This window comes from Schistocerca americana, chromosome 2, assembly GCF_021461395.2.
Source record: "Schistocerca americana isolate TAMUIC-IGC-003095 chromosome 2, iqSchAmer2.1, whole genome shotgun sequence".
NCBI classification, from domain to species: Eukaryota; Metazoa; Arthropoda; class Insecta; order Orthoptera; family Acrididae; genus Schistocerca; species Schistocerca americana.
Genome location: NC_060120.1, coordinates 196,976,327 through 196,995,026, shown reverse-complemented (window position 1 = coordinate 196,995,026; position 18,700 = coordinate 196,976,327). Strand labels below are relative to the sequence as shown.

Below are 18,700 nucleotides of genomic sequence, written 5' to 3'. Positions count from 1 at the left end.
AAAGACAGACATACATTTCAGCTTTCAGCCAGAAGGCCTTCTTCGAAAGCAGAAAAAACACACACATTCACACAAGCACAATTCACACACACATGACAACCTGGACACTGTGGGTAGACTGCATACAGCAAGTGCCCATTATGGGAAAAGTAATGTGTGTATGGGGGTTAAGGAGCATGCAGGGATGTGGTGGGGACAGAGCAGGGCGGGAGATTTGTGGGGGGGAGGGGGGGGGGATTAGGAGGGTTGAAAAGGAGAGAAGTGTAGGAGAGGAAAATGACTAGTGGGTGCATTGACGAAATAGAAAGCTGTGTCATTATTGATGCTGTCTCCCACTACACTAACATCCCTACTGCACATGGCCTTGCTGCTGGTGAACACTATCTATCCCACCACCCAACTGACCAACTGAATCCAAACCTACAACCACCTTACTGATCATCATGACCAATTATATCCTCAACCACAATTACTTCACCTCTGAAGGCATCACTTACAAATAAATCCATGGTACAGCAATGGGCACCTGCATGCGACCATACTCTGCCAAACTATTCATGGACATTCTACAGGAACCCTTCCTACCCATCCAGAATCTCAAATCCTCTTATCTGGCTCAGTTTCAATGATGACATCTTCATGATCTAAATAGAAGGTGGGGACACCTTATCCACATTCCTCCAGAATCTCAAAACCTCCTCCCCCATTCACTTCACTTGCTCCTCCTCAACCCAACAAGCCACCTTCCTCGATGTTGACCTCCATCTCAAAGATGGTTACATCAGTAACTCTGCCTATATAACACCTACCAATCATCAACAATACCTTCACTTTGACAGTTGCCACCTACTCCAAACCTAGAAGTCCGTTTCACACAGCCAAGCCAACTGTGGCCATCAAATCTGTAGTGACAAGCAGTCCCTCTCCAGATATACCAAGGGTCTCACTGAGGCCTTCACAGGCCAGAATCACCCTCCCAACCTTGTACAGAAACAGATCTCCCATTCCTTGTCTCTCCAGTCACCTACCACCTCCCGCTGATGACCTCGTGTTGAGCGCCCATAAGCCCCCAACCTACCACCTCCAAGAGTCCCACTGTCCAGCCACAAAGGAGCATTCCACTTGAGACTCAGTACCCTGGACTGGAGCAACTGAATGACATTCTCCACCAGGGTTTCAATTACCTCTTGTCATGTCCTGAAATGAGAAAGAGCCTATCCAATATCCTTCTCACCCCACCCACAGTGGTATTCTGCCACCCACCAAACCTACACAATAACCTTGTCCATCCATACTGTATCCCTGCTCCTAACCCCTTGTTCATATCACTGCAATAGGCCTAGATGCAAGACCTGTCCCATACATCTGGCCACAGGCATCACCTACTCCATCAAAGGCAGAGTTACCTGTGGAAGTATTCATGTGATCTACAAACTAAGCTGCAACCAATGTGCTGCTTTCTACATGGGCATGACAGCCAACAAACTGTCTATCTGCATGAATGGCCACCAACAAACTGTGGCCAAGAGACAGGGGAATCACACAGTTGATGAATATGGTGCTCAACAAAAAGTGCTTCATTTCAATGACTGCTTCACAGCCTGTGCCATCTGGATCCCTTCTACAAACACCACCTTTTCTGAATTGTGCAGGTAGGAACTATCACTGTAAAACACTCTACATTCCCATAACCCCTGGCCTTAACCTTCGCTAGTCCCTGTCCTTCACCCACCTACCCCCTCCGTGGCCAGAGACACTGAACATGTTTGTGTGACTTATGCTTTTGTCAATAAGTGCGTGTTTTCTACTTTAGAAGAAAGCCTTTTGGCTGAATACTCAGCTTTACATCAGTCTTTTTGTTGTGCCTGTCAGCAACTCAACATGCATGATGAGTAGCAATCTATTCTTTTCATAATATTGTCATTATTCCATCCTGGATTTTTCAGTGTTTAATGTTTTCTAAAATGATTTCTAGAGTGGCATAAAGACATAGTATATGGCGCCTTTTTTTTCACAGGTATTATTATCTCAGACTAACATCTACAGTTGCTTTATGATTGTCAACATTGCCTTCTAAACTTATCACTTCAATCATTTTTAGTGGAGTAGACAGACAGACAGACTGATAGATCACAAAGAGAAACACAATGTCATATGCACAGCTGGTGGTCGCATTCCCCCACGTAGATTCACTAGGAATAAATATTTCCTGTTTCCAAAATTTATAAGAGGCATATTCCAAAACTAAGGTTCAGTGACCAATATTTAACTGATGATAGGCCTGAATAAAGTTTCACACATGCAGCACAGTCTACTGACTCATTAGCAAACTACTGCAGTGCTGATTTGATTAAATAGTTGCTTGCCAGTTGGTAGGAGTAGATCACAATGGCCGAGACAATTGTAAAACCCACCACTTGTGAAGTGTGTGAAGGGATTAGAACATTGCTGGCAAAAGGATCTTCAAATGCTGAAATCCATCATGAGTTATGCCTAGTATTATTGTTGTTGTTGTTGTGGTCCTCAATCCAAGGACAGATTTGATGCAGCTCTCCATGCTACTCTATCCTGTGCAAGCCTTTTCATCTCCGAGTAACTACTGAAACCTACATCCTTCAGAATCTGCTTACTGCATTCATCTCTTGGTCTCTCTCTATGATTTTTATCCCCCACACTTTCCTTCACTACTAAATTGGCGATCCCTTGATGTCTCAGAACATCTCCTACCAACCAATCCCTTCTTCTAGTCAGGTTATGGCACAAATTTCTTTTCTCTCCCCAATTCTATTCAATACCGCCCCATTAGTTATGTTATAAAAGCATCTTATGTTCAGTATTCTGTAGCACCACATTTCAAAAGTTTATATTCTCTTCTTGTATAAACTGTTTATCATCCTTGGTTCATATCAATACATGGCTACACTCCATACAAACACTTTCAGAAAAGACTTTCTAACACTTAAATCTCTATTCAATGTTAACAAATTTCTCTTCTCCAGAAATGCTTTTCTTGCCACTAGCAATCTACATTTTATATCATCTTTACTTTGACCATCACCAGATATTTTGCTGCCCAAAAAGCAAAATTCATGAACTACTTTAAGTGTCTTGCTTCCTATTTTAATTCCCTCAGCATCACCTGGTTGAATTCGACTACATCCCATTACCCTCATTTTGCTTTTGTTGACGTTCATCTTATATCCCCCTTTCAAGGCACTGTCCATTCAGATCATCTTCTCTTCCAAGTCCTTTACTGTCTCTGACAGAATTATAGCACCATCGGCAAACGCCGAAGTTTTTATTTCTTCTCCCTGGATTTTAATTCTGTCTCTAAATTTTTCTTTTGTTTCGTTTACTGCTTGCTCCATATACAGATTGAATAACATTAAGGATATGCTCCAGCCCTGTCTTTCTCAACCACTGCTCCCCTTCATGCCTTTGACTCTTTACAATTGTGATCTGGTTCCTATACAAATTGTAAATAGCCTTTCACTCCCTGTACTTTATCCCAGCCACCTTTAGAATTTGAAAGAGAGTAGTCCAGCTGACATTCTCAAATGCTTCCTCTAAGTCAGCAAATGCTATAAGCATAGGTTTTACTCTCCTTGACCTGTCTTCTATGAGAAGTCATAGGATCAATACTGCCTCGCATGTTCCTCACTTCCTTGGACCCCTAACTGGTCTTCCCCGAGGTCAGCTTCTGTCAGTTTTTCCACTCGTATGTAAAGAATTTGTGTTAGTATTTTGCAGTTGTGACTTATTACCGTATTTACTCGAATCTAAACCGCACTTTTTTTCCAGTTTTTGTAATCCAAAAAACCGCCTGCGGCTTAGAATCGAGTGCAAAGTAAGCGGAAGTTCTAAAAAATGTTGGTAGGTGTCGCCACAACTAACTTCTGCCGTCAAATATATGTCGCGCTAGACAGGTATGCTTTGCAGGCACAAAGATAAATACTGGCGCCAAAACCTCTGCGTCAGTAACTAAATTAAAAGGTAGAAGAATGTAAACATTATGCAATGTATTCTTTCGTGTTTGCTGCTATTTCATTTAAATCCTGTCTGCCGAATAAACTACGAAACTAGAACAGCAAACGCGGAAGAATATACATATCATGTCATGTTTATATTTGTATTATTCTTATGCTGAATAGTGATACAGTCAGAAACTAAGCACGACAACTGACTAGATTTTTAAATCTAAGATGACCCTAATTTCTGTGCAGAATGTAATGTACTAAAGAAGTCGTCTGCAAAGATTTTCAAACAGAGAAAAATTTTCGCTAAACTCTCGTTCAGAACATCTTCTATCATACGCAGTCTGTTATTTGGTTCTTGTTGATCATTATCAAAGAAAGCAGCAGTTTAAGTAACAACAAATAGCAGACTCTCGCCATTGTTTCGCTTATGAGACAATTCCTCTCTTTTTTTCCCTTTTTTTTTTAATTGTAAGCCGCGGTAGCGCGCAAAAAAGCAAGCCTTGCCGCGAGCGGCGACAGGTCGTAAACACGCACTATCAGAATGTAACAAACAATGCATGACACAGTACAATAATGCATTTTCAGCTTACAGTGACATAAACACCTATAACAAAGAGAACGGCACTTATCAGATCAAAGCAAAATAAGCAATCAATTCAAACCAGACGAAGCACGCGAAAAAGGAAGGGTACTCGTATAAATACAGACGGAGCACCTGACATAGCAATGGCTACCTGGTAAAGCTTAACTGTTAAGCTTACGACTCGAACCAAACTACTGTAGCTGTATCTTCATCCATTCGACCTCAATTGTGTTTCACGTTACAATGGACCAACTGTTTTTCGATTTGGAGGGGCGGTCTAAAACTTTTCTCTCACCTTGAATTTCGAGTCTCAAATTTCGGGAGCGGCTTAGATTCGGGAAAAATTGTTTTCCTTGGTTTCGAGTCTCATTTTTCGGGTGCGGCTTAGATTCGAGAAAATACGGTAAACTGATAGTTCGGTAATTTTCAGACCTGTCAACACTTGCTTTCTTTGGGATTGGAATTATTATATTCTTCTTGAAGTCTGAGGGTATTTCACCTGTCTCAAACATCTTGCCTACCAGATGGTAAAGTTTTGTCAGGGTTGGCTCTCCCAAGGCTACCAGTAGTTCTAAAGGAATGATGTCTACTCCCGGGGCCTTGTTTTGACTTAGCTCTTTCAGCACTCTGTTAATTTCTTCATACAGTATAATATCTCCCATCTCATCTTCATCTATACCCTCTTCTATTTCTATTATACTGGCTTCAAGTACATCTTCCTTGTATAGACTCTCCACATACTCCTTCCATCTTTATGCTTCTTTGCTTAGCACTGGTTTTCCATCTGAGCTCGTGATAACATACAGGTGGTTCTTTTTTCTCCAAATGCCCCTTTAATTTTCCTGTTGGTGGCATGTATCATACCCCTAGTGAAATATAATTCTAAATTATAACATTTGTTCTCTAGCCATTCCTGCTTAGTCATTTTGCATTTCCTGTCAGTTTCATTTTTGAGACTTTTGTATTCCTTTATGCCTGTTTCATTTACTGCATTTTTATATTGTCCCCTTTTATCAATTAATTCAGTATCTCATTTTACACAACAGTTTCTACTAGACCTCGTCTTTTTACTTACTTGATCCTCTGCTGCCTTCACTATTCCATCTCTCAAAGCCACCCATTCTTCTTCCACTGTATTTATTTCCCCTGTATTTGTCAGTTGTTCCCTAATGCTCTCTCTCTACAACCTACGATTCTTTCGGTTTATCCAGGTAATATCTGTTTAAATTCCTAGCTTTTTGCAGTTCTTTCAGTTTTAATCTACAGTTCATAACCAACAGATTGTGTTTAAAGTCCACATCTGCCTCTGAAAATGTATTATGAGTTAAAATCATGTTCCAAGATCTCTGTCTAACCATCATACAATCAATCTGAAACCTTTTGGTGTCTCCACATCTCTTCCACATATGCAACCTTCTTTTACGATTCCTAAACCAGGTGTTAGCGAAGATTAAATTATTCTCTGTGAAAAATTCTACTGGCAGCTCTCTCTTTCATTCCTTTCCTCCAGTCCATATTTACCCACTATTTTTCCTTCTCTTTCTTTTCCTACACCTAGTGTACAGATCTGAAATAATAAGTGACAAACAAGTTCATAAATGGAGTCAAGAATTTCAAAATAGCTACACAAATGTTCACAGTAGACAGTGGAGTGACAGGCCCATTATTCAGGTCACTGACACTGTTGATCAAGTGAACCAGAAACTCTGAAGTGATCGCCGACTGACAATTAGTTGTCTGGCTAACAAAATCCAAAATGTTGCTCGAACCTCGGTTTATGTAAATGCCACTGAGGAGCTCGGATATCACAAACTGTGAGTGAGGTGGGTTCCAAAAATGCTCACTGATAAGAATAAAGAGCAAAGAATGTGTACTGCATGGCAGTTTTTGGGTTGTTACAGAAAAGATGGAGCTGATTTGTTTTCCCGCACTGCTACGGGTGACAAGACAAGGATATTGTAACCAATGCAGAATCAAAACAAGTCAATGCAGTGGTGCCGTCCCAGTTCACCCACATCAAAGAAGCTTATGCAATCTGTGTTCTTGAACTGAAAAATTGTGGCTACCATCATTTGGGACATAAAGGGCATCCTTTTGTTTGATTTCAGGCACCACGGGTCTTGTGAAATGCTAAACAAACTGAGACATGCAATCAAAAATTGATGCCATGGGAAACTGTCATCTGGAATAATCCTCCTTCACAACAATTCATGCCATCATATTGCTGCCAAAATCATGGAGAAGATTCAAGATTTTCATTAGGAACTTCTTGAGCATCCTCCATACAGTTCCAACCTTGCACCAAGCAATTATATCCTCTTCTTGAATTTGAAAAAGTGGCAGGGTGGACAAAGACTTTAAAACAATGATTAACTCAAGATTGTCATTACCAAATGGTTCAGTTAACAGGTGGCAGACTTCTATGCAGAGGAGTTAAAGAAGCAGGTGCAACATTACAGAAAGTGTGTAGATGTGACCAGCAATAATGTCTAAAAGTAAAGTAGATATGTAGTAAAATATTACAATCAATAACGACCTTTTCTCATAAGCTTAATTTTTTTATGGCCAAACAGAACTTGGTTATGGAATGCACCTTGTATAATGGACAACCATATACACATTTCTGCACCAAGCTGGGTATCTACAAATATGAAGTAATTTTTCTACTGAAGGAGATAACCTGCCTGAAAATCTGTGCACATGTATAATCACTTAATAAAAACTGTGGCTCTACCATTTCCTTGAACTTCAAAAACTGTGCACCTGTGTTGCTCTCACATGTTACAGAAAATTCCTGTCACTATAATTTTTCTGTTACAAAATAGATAGCTAACTCAGATTTGGTAATGCATTACTCTTGAAAAATGTTTAGTTGCTTTAAAGTCTTATGCAGTATGCTGCAAGTGGCTACATTTAAACATTTGAAGATAGAAAGGTGGAAGCGCTGTCCATGAGGCAAACAGTGTGCGAGCTACAGATCATCACATAGTGGAACCAAATCTAGACTTTCTTATATCTTTTACTCAGCACATTTTCAAAATTTAAAGACAAAAAATCCAACTTACAAAGTGACATTTTTTGTACTACCTCATTTACCTATCGTTCAGTGGCAATGTAATTTGAGTACCACATTTTCCAAGGAGGTTTTGATAAAATAATATGAACATGCAAACAATGGTATAGAGCACCCTCAGCCTTATAAAACTATAAGAATCTTCCTATGCGTCAACGGATATAAATCCTGAGCAGCAGCTGTGCTGGCAATTTTACTATATTCAATTTAGCCTGTGTAAACATTAACAATACATAAGCGAGTAGTCATACTTTATTGTCATGCATATTTAGCTTCCAACAACTGTTTTCCCTTTAAGGTGTACCTCAATTTGTTCCAGATCCCTGAATGTTCTACTAAATGATGGAATCTACAGAATAAGATAGAGGAATGAATGAATGGATGAAATTTTACATTGTCCCTTTCAAATAAATTTCTTGAGAGAAGTTCTCCAAAGGAGACTGGGAACTTATTAATTCAAACTGTCATTATAATACACTCCTGGAAATGAAAAAAAGAACACATTGACACCGGTGTGTCAGACCCACCATACTTGCTCCGGACACTGCGAGAGGGCTGTACAAGCAATGATCACACGCACGGCACAGTGGACACACCAGGAACCGCGGTGTTGGCCGTCGAATGGCGCTAGCTGCGCAGCATTTGTGCACCGCCGCCGTCAGTGTCAGCCAGTTTGCCGTGGCATACGGAGCTCCATCGCAGTCTTTAACACTGGTAGCATGCCGCGACAGCGTGGACGTGAACCGTATGTGCAGTTGACGGACTTTGAGCGAGGGCGTATAGTGGGCATGCGGGAGGCCGGGTGGACGTACCGCCGAATTGCTCAACACGTGGGGCGTGAGGTCTCCACAGTACATCGATGTTGTCGCCAGTGGTCGGCGGAAGGTGCACGTGCCCGTCGACCTGGGACCGGACCGCAGCGACGCACGGATGCACGCCAAGACCGTAGGATCCTACGCAGTGCCGTAGGGGACCGCACCGCCACTTCCCAGCAAATTAGGGACACTGTTGCTCCTGGGGTATCGGCGAGGACCATTCGCAACCGTCTCCATGAAGCTGGGCTACGGTCCCGCACACCGTTAGGCCGTCTTCCGCTCACGCCCCAACATCTTGCAGCCCGCCTCCAGTGGTGTCGCGACAGGCGTGAATGGAGGGACGAATCGAGACGTGTCGTCTTCAGCGATGAGAGCCGCTTCTGCCTTGGTGCCAATGATGATCGTATGCGTGTTTGGCGCCGTGCAGGTGAGCGCCACAATCAGGACTGCATACGACCGAGGCACACAGGGCCAACACCCGGCATCATGGTGTGGGGAGCGATCTCCTACACTGGCCGTACACCACTGGTGATCGTCGAGGGGACACTGAATAGTGCACGGTACATCCAAACCGTCATCGAACCCATCGTTCTACCATTCCTAGACCGGCAAGGGAACTTGCTGTTCCAACAGGACAATGCACGTCCGCATGTATCCCGTGCCACCCAACGTGCTCTAGAAGGTGTAAGTCAACTACCCTGGCCAGTAAGATCTCCGGATCTGTCCCCCATTGAGCATGTTTGGGACTGGATGAAGCGTCGTCTCACGCGGTCTGCACGTCCAGCACGAACGCTGGTCCAACTGAGGCGCCAGGTGGAAATGGCATGGCAAGCCGTTCCACAGGACTACATCCAGCATCTCTACGATCGTCTCCATGGGAGAATAGCAGCCTGCATTGCTGCGAAAGGTGGATATACACTGTACTAGTGCCGACATTGTGCATGCTCTGTTGCCTGTGTCTATGTGCCTGTTGTTCTGTCAGTGTGATCATGTGATGTATCTGACCCCAGGAATGTGTCAATAAAGTTTCCCCTTCCTGGGACAATGAATTCACGGTGTTCTTATTTCAATTTCCAGGAGTGTATGTTGTGAAATCACTCTGCACAACATGTGGCTACTCACCAAGCAATCAGTAACAATTAGAGCACTTTTTACATTACCTGATAACATATTAGGTTCTGCTCATCTGCTGAAGCTGCAGGAGAAACCAAACACATCCAATTACATGAATCTTCTTCAGCTGTGTTTAAATAATATGAGTCATCTTCTGTTTGCCCAAATATCTGCAATAAATACGACACATCAGGTTATGTTCCAGTAGTAATTGCTATCTGGAACAAAAACATTCATGTTCAAAGTTTGTTCTGAGATTGAAAGTATACACTTTACGTACAGAAAGTTACTAGTGAAAACTACATGGCATAAGTGCATGACAGGACCACTGAATAAACTATGACAGCTGGCACTCAAAGACGTCACTTTCGATGTATTTTTAGATATCACCATGCTACGACAGGTACAAGTATAACAACAAACAAATCAAAGATGGGAGCATAGTAATAGAAATTTCTCAGGAAAGGGCAAATTTCGTTATGACGATTTCTTAGGTATTGCAGAGAAGTTACAATAAAACATTCCGAAACCCATATAGCACCCACAATGAGTTACACCACAAGCACAATGATGATGTTTTCCACAACAAAGCATTAAGTTGGGAAGGCGATACATCAATTAAAAAAATAAGTCAGCAGGTATGGATTAGGTTCCAGTCTCTGTTCTGAAGCCATGTGTGAGCAGTGTACAAACCACCCCTAACAAACTTAATAAATGAGTCCTGTACTTTACGTGTTTTCCAGGGATCTAGGAGTTGTGCCTTTAGGAAAAAAGGATAACATAGCTAATATAAGAAAAAAACTACAGGCCAGTTTTACTACTGTCAGCATTCTCAAAAGTAACTGAATCAGTTGAGAAAGATAGGTTAATAAGTTACATGAATAAGAACAAACTTGTTATCTAATCTCAATTTGGTTTCTAAAGTGAGAGAAGTACAGTATCAGCCATAACAGATATCCTAAAAGTAGCACTTGAAATACTTGATAAGGATGACTATGTTACAAGCATATTCTTAAACATCCCGAAGATTTTTGAAACTGTTGACCATAAAATACTAGTACACAAACTGGAAGCATTATGTGCAGAGGAACAGCAAATGAGTGGTTCAACTCTTACCCAGACAATAGGGTGAAAAAAGTATAAATACTTCACATGTCTGTTGAAGACAAATATTTAGTAAAACTGTCAGATATGGAGCATATAAACAGAGGTGTGCCTCAGGGTGATGTATAGGGTCTAATTCTGTTCTTAATATATATCAATGACTAACCAGACAGTAAAAGACACTGAATAAAAGCTCTTTGCTGATGACAGCAACACTCCTCATACAGAAGGCAAATGTAGAACTAATATGGGAAAAGTATTGTTACATATATAAAACAGCACAGAAGTTCAATGATATTGAAACAAGTAGATTTTATAGTATAAAAGTATTTGCTTGTGAATTAATAATGAAAAATAGTTCATTTTTAATTGTAACTGTAAATAAATCCCCACTGGGAAATTTTAAATTGTTTATGAGGCATAAGGATTCCTTATTATGCTATCTGTCTGACAGCAGCAAGTAGTTACTCTGCGGTGGTTTCAGTGCAGATTTTCTAAAGGATTCAGATAGGGAAAATGATCTGGCAAAGTTATTTGGAGCCACAATTTCATCTAAGTAAATTTCCAATGTTATGGATAAAGACAGTACAACTTTGATAATGTTTTAACAATAATAGAAATTCCTGGGTGGAAAAGTACCTAAAATAAGGGAAAGGCAACCACCTACCTACAGAGGACTGGTGCACGGCACATAGAAATACATAATAAGAAACAAAACATTAGCTTTTGAGCTCTTGCTCTTTATCTAGTAGTCAAGTGGTTGTCTTTCCCTAATTTTATGTTTTTTTCTGATCATGTTTTCTTTGATGAAGTCCAAAGGAAGAAAATACTTGTATAACCAGCACCAAACACTGTCTCTGACCATGGTTAGTTCGACTGTATAAGATAGTTCCTTACAGTATAGATATTCCTCCTTGAGAATCATTTAGAATAATTAATGATTACTCCAGGACAAATGTTTCTAAGCATAGGGACGGTAATAACAACCTCCTGTAGTAGTCACACAATACAAAAACTACTCAAAATTATTAAGAAAAATTATTAAAATAATCAAAGAACCTGCACATCCACTTATCCTTCGTAAATTAAGGAAATATTATTTTCTCTCAAAAATAATAGCTCACCTGCATTTCCAACACAGTATTAATAAGTGCTTCCTTTTCTGAACAATGCACTGCATCACTAACTCAGGGCATTTTTCCAGAGAGATTGAAATATACCATTGACAAACCCTCTATAAGAAAGGTGATAGGATTAACAACCTGTTACACTACTGATGTCATTTTCCAAAATTTTTTGAAAGTTGTATTCTAAAATTGAAAAGGAATATTCTTGAACAGTATCCCACCTAAGTAAAAATAATACAGTACTCCCAGTAAATCACAGTTTGGATTTTAAAAGAGTTGCTCAACTAAGTGTGCCATTTCCACATTTATTCATACAGTTTTACAAACATTAAATAGCAAAGTAGAACCTCTTGGTATTTTCTGTGACCTATCTAGGGAATATGACAGTATAGATCACAATATTCAACTAGATAAACTAAGGTTTTATGGAACTTATTGCATAGCTAACCAATAGTCAATGTTATACCTACCTAAAGGATAAAAAAAATTGTGCTTAATAATTCAACAAATGCAAGTAGAGGAGAGTCTTCTGACTGGGGAGAAATCACTTTTGGGATTCCGTAAGGCTCAATCTTGAGCCCAACACTGTTTCTCATATATGTAAACAACCTTCTGTCAAATATACAACACTCAGAATTAATTCTTTCTGTGGACGACTCTAGTACTGTAATCAATCCAAGCAAACACAAAGCAACAGAATAAATGCTAAATAATGTTCTTAAGAGTATTATTGCGAGGTTTTCTGAAAATGGTCTCATTTACAGTTTCAAAAAAAACACAACTTCATTAGTTCTGTACATCTATAGATGCTATGCTGTGGTAAGTGTAATGTATCATGATGAAATACACGGTCTAGTCACATTAATGAGGCCACCACCTACGTTCAGTGTTAACATGTAACAGCCAATCACAGACAACAGGTGGCAGCACTAGCAGTGGAAGATATATAAAGTGAGTCGGGAGGGGGGTAAGGGAATGTTTTTGAGGAATTCCGTAGGTGTTCTCGCCATTCTGGATGGTACAACGGATCAACACAAGTATGCGCCCATTCTTGGGGACCACGACCACCCCTAATGCAGTTTGTTTTCCCTTGGCATGATGGTATCTATCAGCAGGACAATGCAATGTGTCACACAGCTCGCAGTGTGTATCACGGTTTGATGGTCACCAGGATGAGTTTACCTTGCTGCCTAGCTACCAAACTCCTCAGATTTAAACCCAATCCAGTACCTGTGGGCTAACCATGATCAAACTGTCCGTGCCATGGGTCCTCATCCAAAAAACCTAACACAGCTGGCCACAACATGGTGTTGGCATGGCTCCACGTCCCTGTCAATACCTTCCAGTGCCTTCCTGCACATCTCACAGTGGCCTGCACTGCAAAAGCTGGTTTTTCAAGCTTCCGGCATATGGTCACATTAATGTGACAGGACAATGTAATAACTAGGGCAGAAAATTCAAAAATTTCAGGTGTCCATATTTATGAGAATTTCAACTGGAAAAAATGTATTTTGAAACTCCTGAACCAACCTACAAGGAGCAGTCAAATGAAAACCAAACACCCACCACAACAGGAACACGGAATTAAAAAGTAATCACCATACGTATTAAAACATTTATCTTACTAGATGAGGCATTTAATTCCAGTTTTGTAGCATACCTCCTCAATCACCATTCAGCATACATTTCTGTGTATGGGCCTCATCGACAGGCACCTGATTCAAGCACCCAAGCTGAATACTGTTCACTGGCAACAAAGGTTGAAATTTACATGTCAATACTGCAACTGGACATCCACTTCTCAGCTGAATAACATTTTATGTTCCATAAGACTGAAAGCAAATACCCTGCAACAATCATCAGAAGGATCCAGGCCACAGGAGGGAGGATTAAGGTCTGGGGAATGTTTTCAAGGCATTCCATAGGTGTTCTCGTCATTCCGGAAGGCACAATGGGTCAACACAAGTATACATCTATTCTTGGGGACCATAATCACCCCTAATGCAGTTTGTTTTTTCTCAGCATGACAGTATCTATCAGCAGGATGATGCACTGTGTCACACAGCTCGCAGTGTATGTCACCAGATGAGTTTACCTTACTGCCTAACTACCAGACTCCTCAGAATTAAACCCAATCGAGTATCTGTGGGATAACCATGATAGGGCTGTTTGTGCAATGGATCCTCATCCCAAAAACCTAACACAGCAGGCCATAACACTGGAGTTGGCATAGCTCCATATCCTTGTCAGTACCATCCGGAATGTTCCTGCACATCTTGCAGTGTTCTGCACTGCAAAAGCTGATTTTTCAGTAACTACGGTAGAAAATTCAAGTATTTTAGATGTCCATATTCATGAGACTTTCAAGACGAAAAAATGCATTTTGAAACTCTTGAACCAACCTATGAGGAGCAGTCAAATAAAAACCGAATACCCACCACAACAGGATCATGTAATTTGGTCAGCTGCATACAGATCCACAATCGCACACACTCTTGCACTTCCTCGTATGCCTGAAACTGACATTCACATATGTCTTGCTTCAGGTTGACAAAAATGTGAAAATCACACAAAGATCTGGGCTGTATGGATGATATTGCAGTATTTCCCAACCAAATCACTGAAGCCTAGCCTTCGCCCAATTGGCAGTATAGGGGCAGATGTTATCGTACATTGGGATGATTCCATCTGACAGCATCCCAATGGCACCTAGGGGCAAACGGCAAAAACAACAGTGGAAAAAATCCACAACTCCCCCACCAAAGAAATCCAGTTCTGTTCACCCAAGTTCCAATAAGGTCATGATGACCTTCTTCTTTGACTGCTGGGGCCCTCTGCTCATTGTGGAACCAAACTCAATACACAGCCCTATGAAGACACTTCGCAGAAACTGTGACTGCTTTAGCGATTTGGTTGGGAAACATTGCAACAAGCCTCTATATAGCATGGATCTTCACAATGTGATTTTTTATATCTTTAGCAATCTGAAGAAAGACAAGCATGAACATCAGTTTCATTCAGATGCTGAGGTGCAATACTGGGTGCAGTTGTGGATCCGTCAGCGGCCAACTGCAATCTATTAAACAGATAATGGTTGTCTCATCTCCCAGTGAAATAAATGTCTTAAACAGATGTGATGGTTACTTTTGACTGGAACTATTCCATAGTCCCACTGTGGTGGGTGTTTGGTTTTCATATGACTGCCCCTTATAGCACATTCACATTTGCACTCAGAATCACCGCAAACCTTTGGGAGGGACAAATCAGTAAGCTGACGTATATTGTATGTTTTCATTCAACAGCATCATATGGAATAATATTTTGGGTGCCTCTCTGGGGGACACCACCTTGACAAAGCACTCTCCATGTGGGAGGAGAGGCTTGCGTATCCGTGTGAAACTGAGGGCTATTTTGAAGGTAGAGGAGCTACTGCCAGAAAGGCCTTAGCTGACAGATCAGACTAAGAGTGTCCCACAACATCCTGTCTTCCTTATCCACTCCCAATCCTTAGCCAATTCCCTTTCCCAACCCAAGCTGTGATGCGATCCGCACTGAGGGGTGCATGGCACATGGGAAGATGTGTTGCAAATGGAGCCTCAAGGATACCGGGCGACCTCCCTGAGTAAGTAGCCTTACACCACGCAGGATATTCGTGGTGTGGACCGTGTAGATCCCCAAATCTCGTAAATCTCATGGGACCAAGATGGACATGACAAAAGAAAATAAATTAAAACAAACTGAGGGGCAAACTGAGACCTCAGACACCCAAACATCGGGGTCAGGACTGATGGAATGCACTCCCACTACTGAATCAGGGTATACACCTGGGCCAGAAGTGGGAACTGTTACTGAGAAGTTGGACCAGATCAAGATTAAAGCTTTCTCTGGGGCCCAGAGGAAGAAACTCCTGAGGGAACAGAGACAAAAGGAAGGGAAAGAATGGTTTCTCAAACACAAGTGCGGGGAATTAAAAGGGCTTGGGCCCAAGACCCCCAAGAAAAAACTGTCTCAGGTTGAAGGGGATACGCAGACCCATCAACGTTGAAGACAGGGAGCAAGAGGATAAGGGAAGAATCTAAGACTCCCTCCTCCCTGGATAAACGAGCTCAGAAAAAGCTGAGGCAAGAAATAGGGAAACTGACCTATAGTACTGCAGTCTCGGATTTTAAGATGGCAGTTATCCAGGAAGGCTATCCACTGGTAGCCATCACCTCACAGCAGGAGGAACTTGTACAAATGGCCCTCTTTGGAAAGACTGGGGGGGGGGGGGGGACTCTGGTCCAGGACCCAACTTAGGAGGGTCTATCTAGATCATGATGCCCTCATTTTTCTCTGTGAGGGGGTGCACACAGGGGAATGGCTTAAGGACAAGGTGCCCATGATATCCCCTTTGCTGGTCAAGACGGCAGCGGAGCTTCTTAAGACCACAAAGGTATCAATATGGGTACCAAAATCCTTAAGGATGTCTCTCCAAAGACTCTGTTCGAGAAAATAGGGGTCCAGGACCCAAAAGCCTCAACAGAGGACTGGAGAGTAATCAACCAGAAGGTTGTACCAGGATGAAGCCTGGTGGTGGAGGTCAGAGAGAAGACCCTGAAGGCGATGAGAGAGCAGGACCTGAAATTGTTTTAAGGATTCTTGCAGGTCACTGTCAGAGTTATCAAAGACCTAAAAGGCAATGATGGCAGCAAGACGGAGACTGGAGATGATGCAGATTAATCTGTAGCACAGTAAAGGGGCCACTGCTGCCCTGAGCTGCTGCCTGGGGAGACAAGAAGTGGATGTGGCCCTCATACAAGAACCCTACTTATATCAAGGGGGCGTATCGGGCCTCGGTGGCACTGGAGGTAAGCTGATTTATGCTAGAAATCTAAGAAACTCCAGAACATGCATCTATGTATGAAATGAAATTTCTTTCATGCCAAGCATGAATTTCTACTCCAGGGACCTAGTGACCATCAGGATGCAGCAATGTGAGGAAGGTATCATGAGGGGACGACATCTCTCCTCCTCCATGGGAGGTGAGGAGACCGATAGAAGCTTCCCATTGGCAAGGTGACCAACTGTTGGTTGGATGTGACACCAATGCCCACAACCTAGTGTGGGGCAGCAAGGACACCAACAGTAGAGGTGAGTACCTTCTTGGATTTCTCTTGGCTAATAACTTGAAGGTCCTGAATAGGGGCAATGAACCTACATTCAGGAATAACAGAAGGGAAGAAGTAATTGACATAACCTTTGGTTTCATGATGATGGACAGCTATGTCAAACAATGGCACATGGGATTAGAGCCATCGTCAATGGACCGCATGTATATTAAATTCAAGGTTGAAATGGGAATCAGACAGACCATTACCTATAGGAATCCCACGAAAACAGACTGGGAGAAACATAGGAGGGACTTTGACCTTTGCTTTTCGGAAATTAAAATCTCGATAAGGAATCCAGTACAGTTTGAGGAAGTAGCATAGTGCCATAGTGACCTCATATGAGAATAATTGCACAATCACTAAGAAGTGCATAAATAGGAGTGTGCCTTGCTGGAAGCGCAAAGAAAACAGGTACAAAGACTGTTTAACCTTGCAAGACGTAAAGGACTATGGGCAAAATATCGTGAGGCCCTTGTCAACTACAACCTTGCAATTAGACAAGCAAAGGAGGCATCCTGGAAGCCATTCTGTGAGGAAGTGGAGAGCACAGCTGCTCAAGCCAGACTTCACACAATCCTCACTAGAGTACCAACCAATCCAGGAGGTAGGTTGTGGAAGGAGGATGGGGAATATACAAAGACAGCACATGAGATACTGGAACTGCTCCTCAAAACTCACATTCATCAATATGCTCTGGCAGACAACACAGACCAGAATGTGATCCCGGAGAGACAATGGTTCTCAGACAGTCGAAGAGAAGACTAGGAATTGGCCAACGAGTATGTGGACTTCAATAAAATCCAATGGGCAGTGGGAACATTCAAACCATTCAAATCACCTGGCCCAGATGGAATCTTTCCAGCTCTCCTGCAACAGGCAGGAGAGAATCTCATAAGAATCCTATGCAGGTTATTCAGGGTTAGCCTAGCAGTAGGGATCATTCCTAATGCTTGGAGGGCAGTGAAGGTTGTCTTCATTACAAAGGCATGGAAAACCGATCATACCGAGGCAAAGGATTTAAGACCAATCATTCTGTCCTCCTTCATTCTTAAAACATTAGAAAAACTGGTTAATGTATATGTTGAGGAGATGAGGCTAATTAGGGCCCCTCTACATTCAAACCAACATGCATATCAACCAGGTAAATCATGTGAGACAGCTCTCCATCAACTCGTTGTGAGGGTGGAGAAAGCACTTCACTTTCAAGAAATAGCCCTCTGCTTCTTCCTGGACATCGGGGGGGGCCTTCAGTAACACGACCTTCGATTCCATGGTAAGGGGAGCAGACCTAGGGAACACTACACGTAAGTGGACATGCTTAGTGGAAGGAAGGCAGAGGCTACCATGATGAATGAAAAGATGGTCATTAACACCACTAGAGGTTGCCCACAAGGAGTTGTGTCCCCTTTATTGTGGAATCTAGTGGTGAACAAACTCATTGAGGAACTAAATTCCAGACAATGCCTTTGCCAAGGATATGCAGACGAACTTGTCATAGTAATACTTGACAAATTTACTGACACAGTTAGAAATATGGCACAAGGTGCATTGGACATTGTGCAAGACTGGTGCATTAAACAGGATCTAAGTGTTAATCCTAAGAAGACTGTTGTGGTGCCATTCACTAAGAGGCATATCCAACATTCAAGTTGACATCTAAAGCTCTTCAGTGAAACTCTATCTGTGAAGGGGACAGTGAAATATCTAAGGGTAACCTTAGATAAGAAACTAACACGGACCTCTCACATTAAGAGCACA

At 41.9% G+C, this 18,700-nt stretch overlaps 1 protein-coding gene across 3 annotated transcripts in view; it reads right to left on the bottom strand.

Moving 5' to 3' along the window:
• LOC124590782 overlaps positions 1 to 18,700 on the bottom strand; it is a 281,346-nt gene that overhangs the window by 186,546 nt on the left and 76,100 nt on the right. For all 3 annotated transcript variants that reach the window (XM_047131676.1, XM_047131675.1, XM_047131677.1), the window contains one exon: positions 9,609 to 9,731. In XM_047131676.1, coding sequence (XP_046987632.1) covers positions 9,609 to 9,731 — 123 coding nt within the window. The remainder of the gene's footprint in view (positions 1 to 9,608; positions 9,732 to 18,700) is intronic.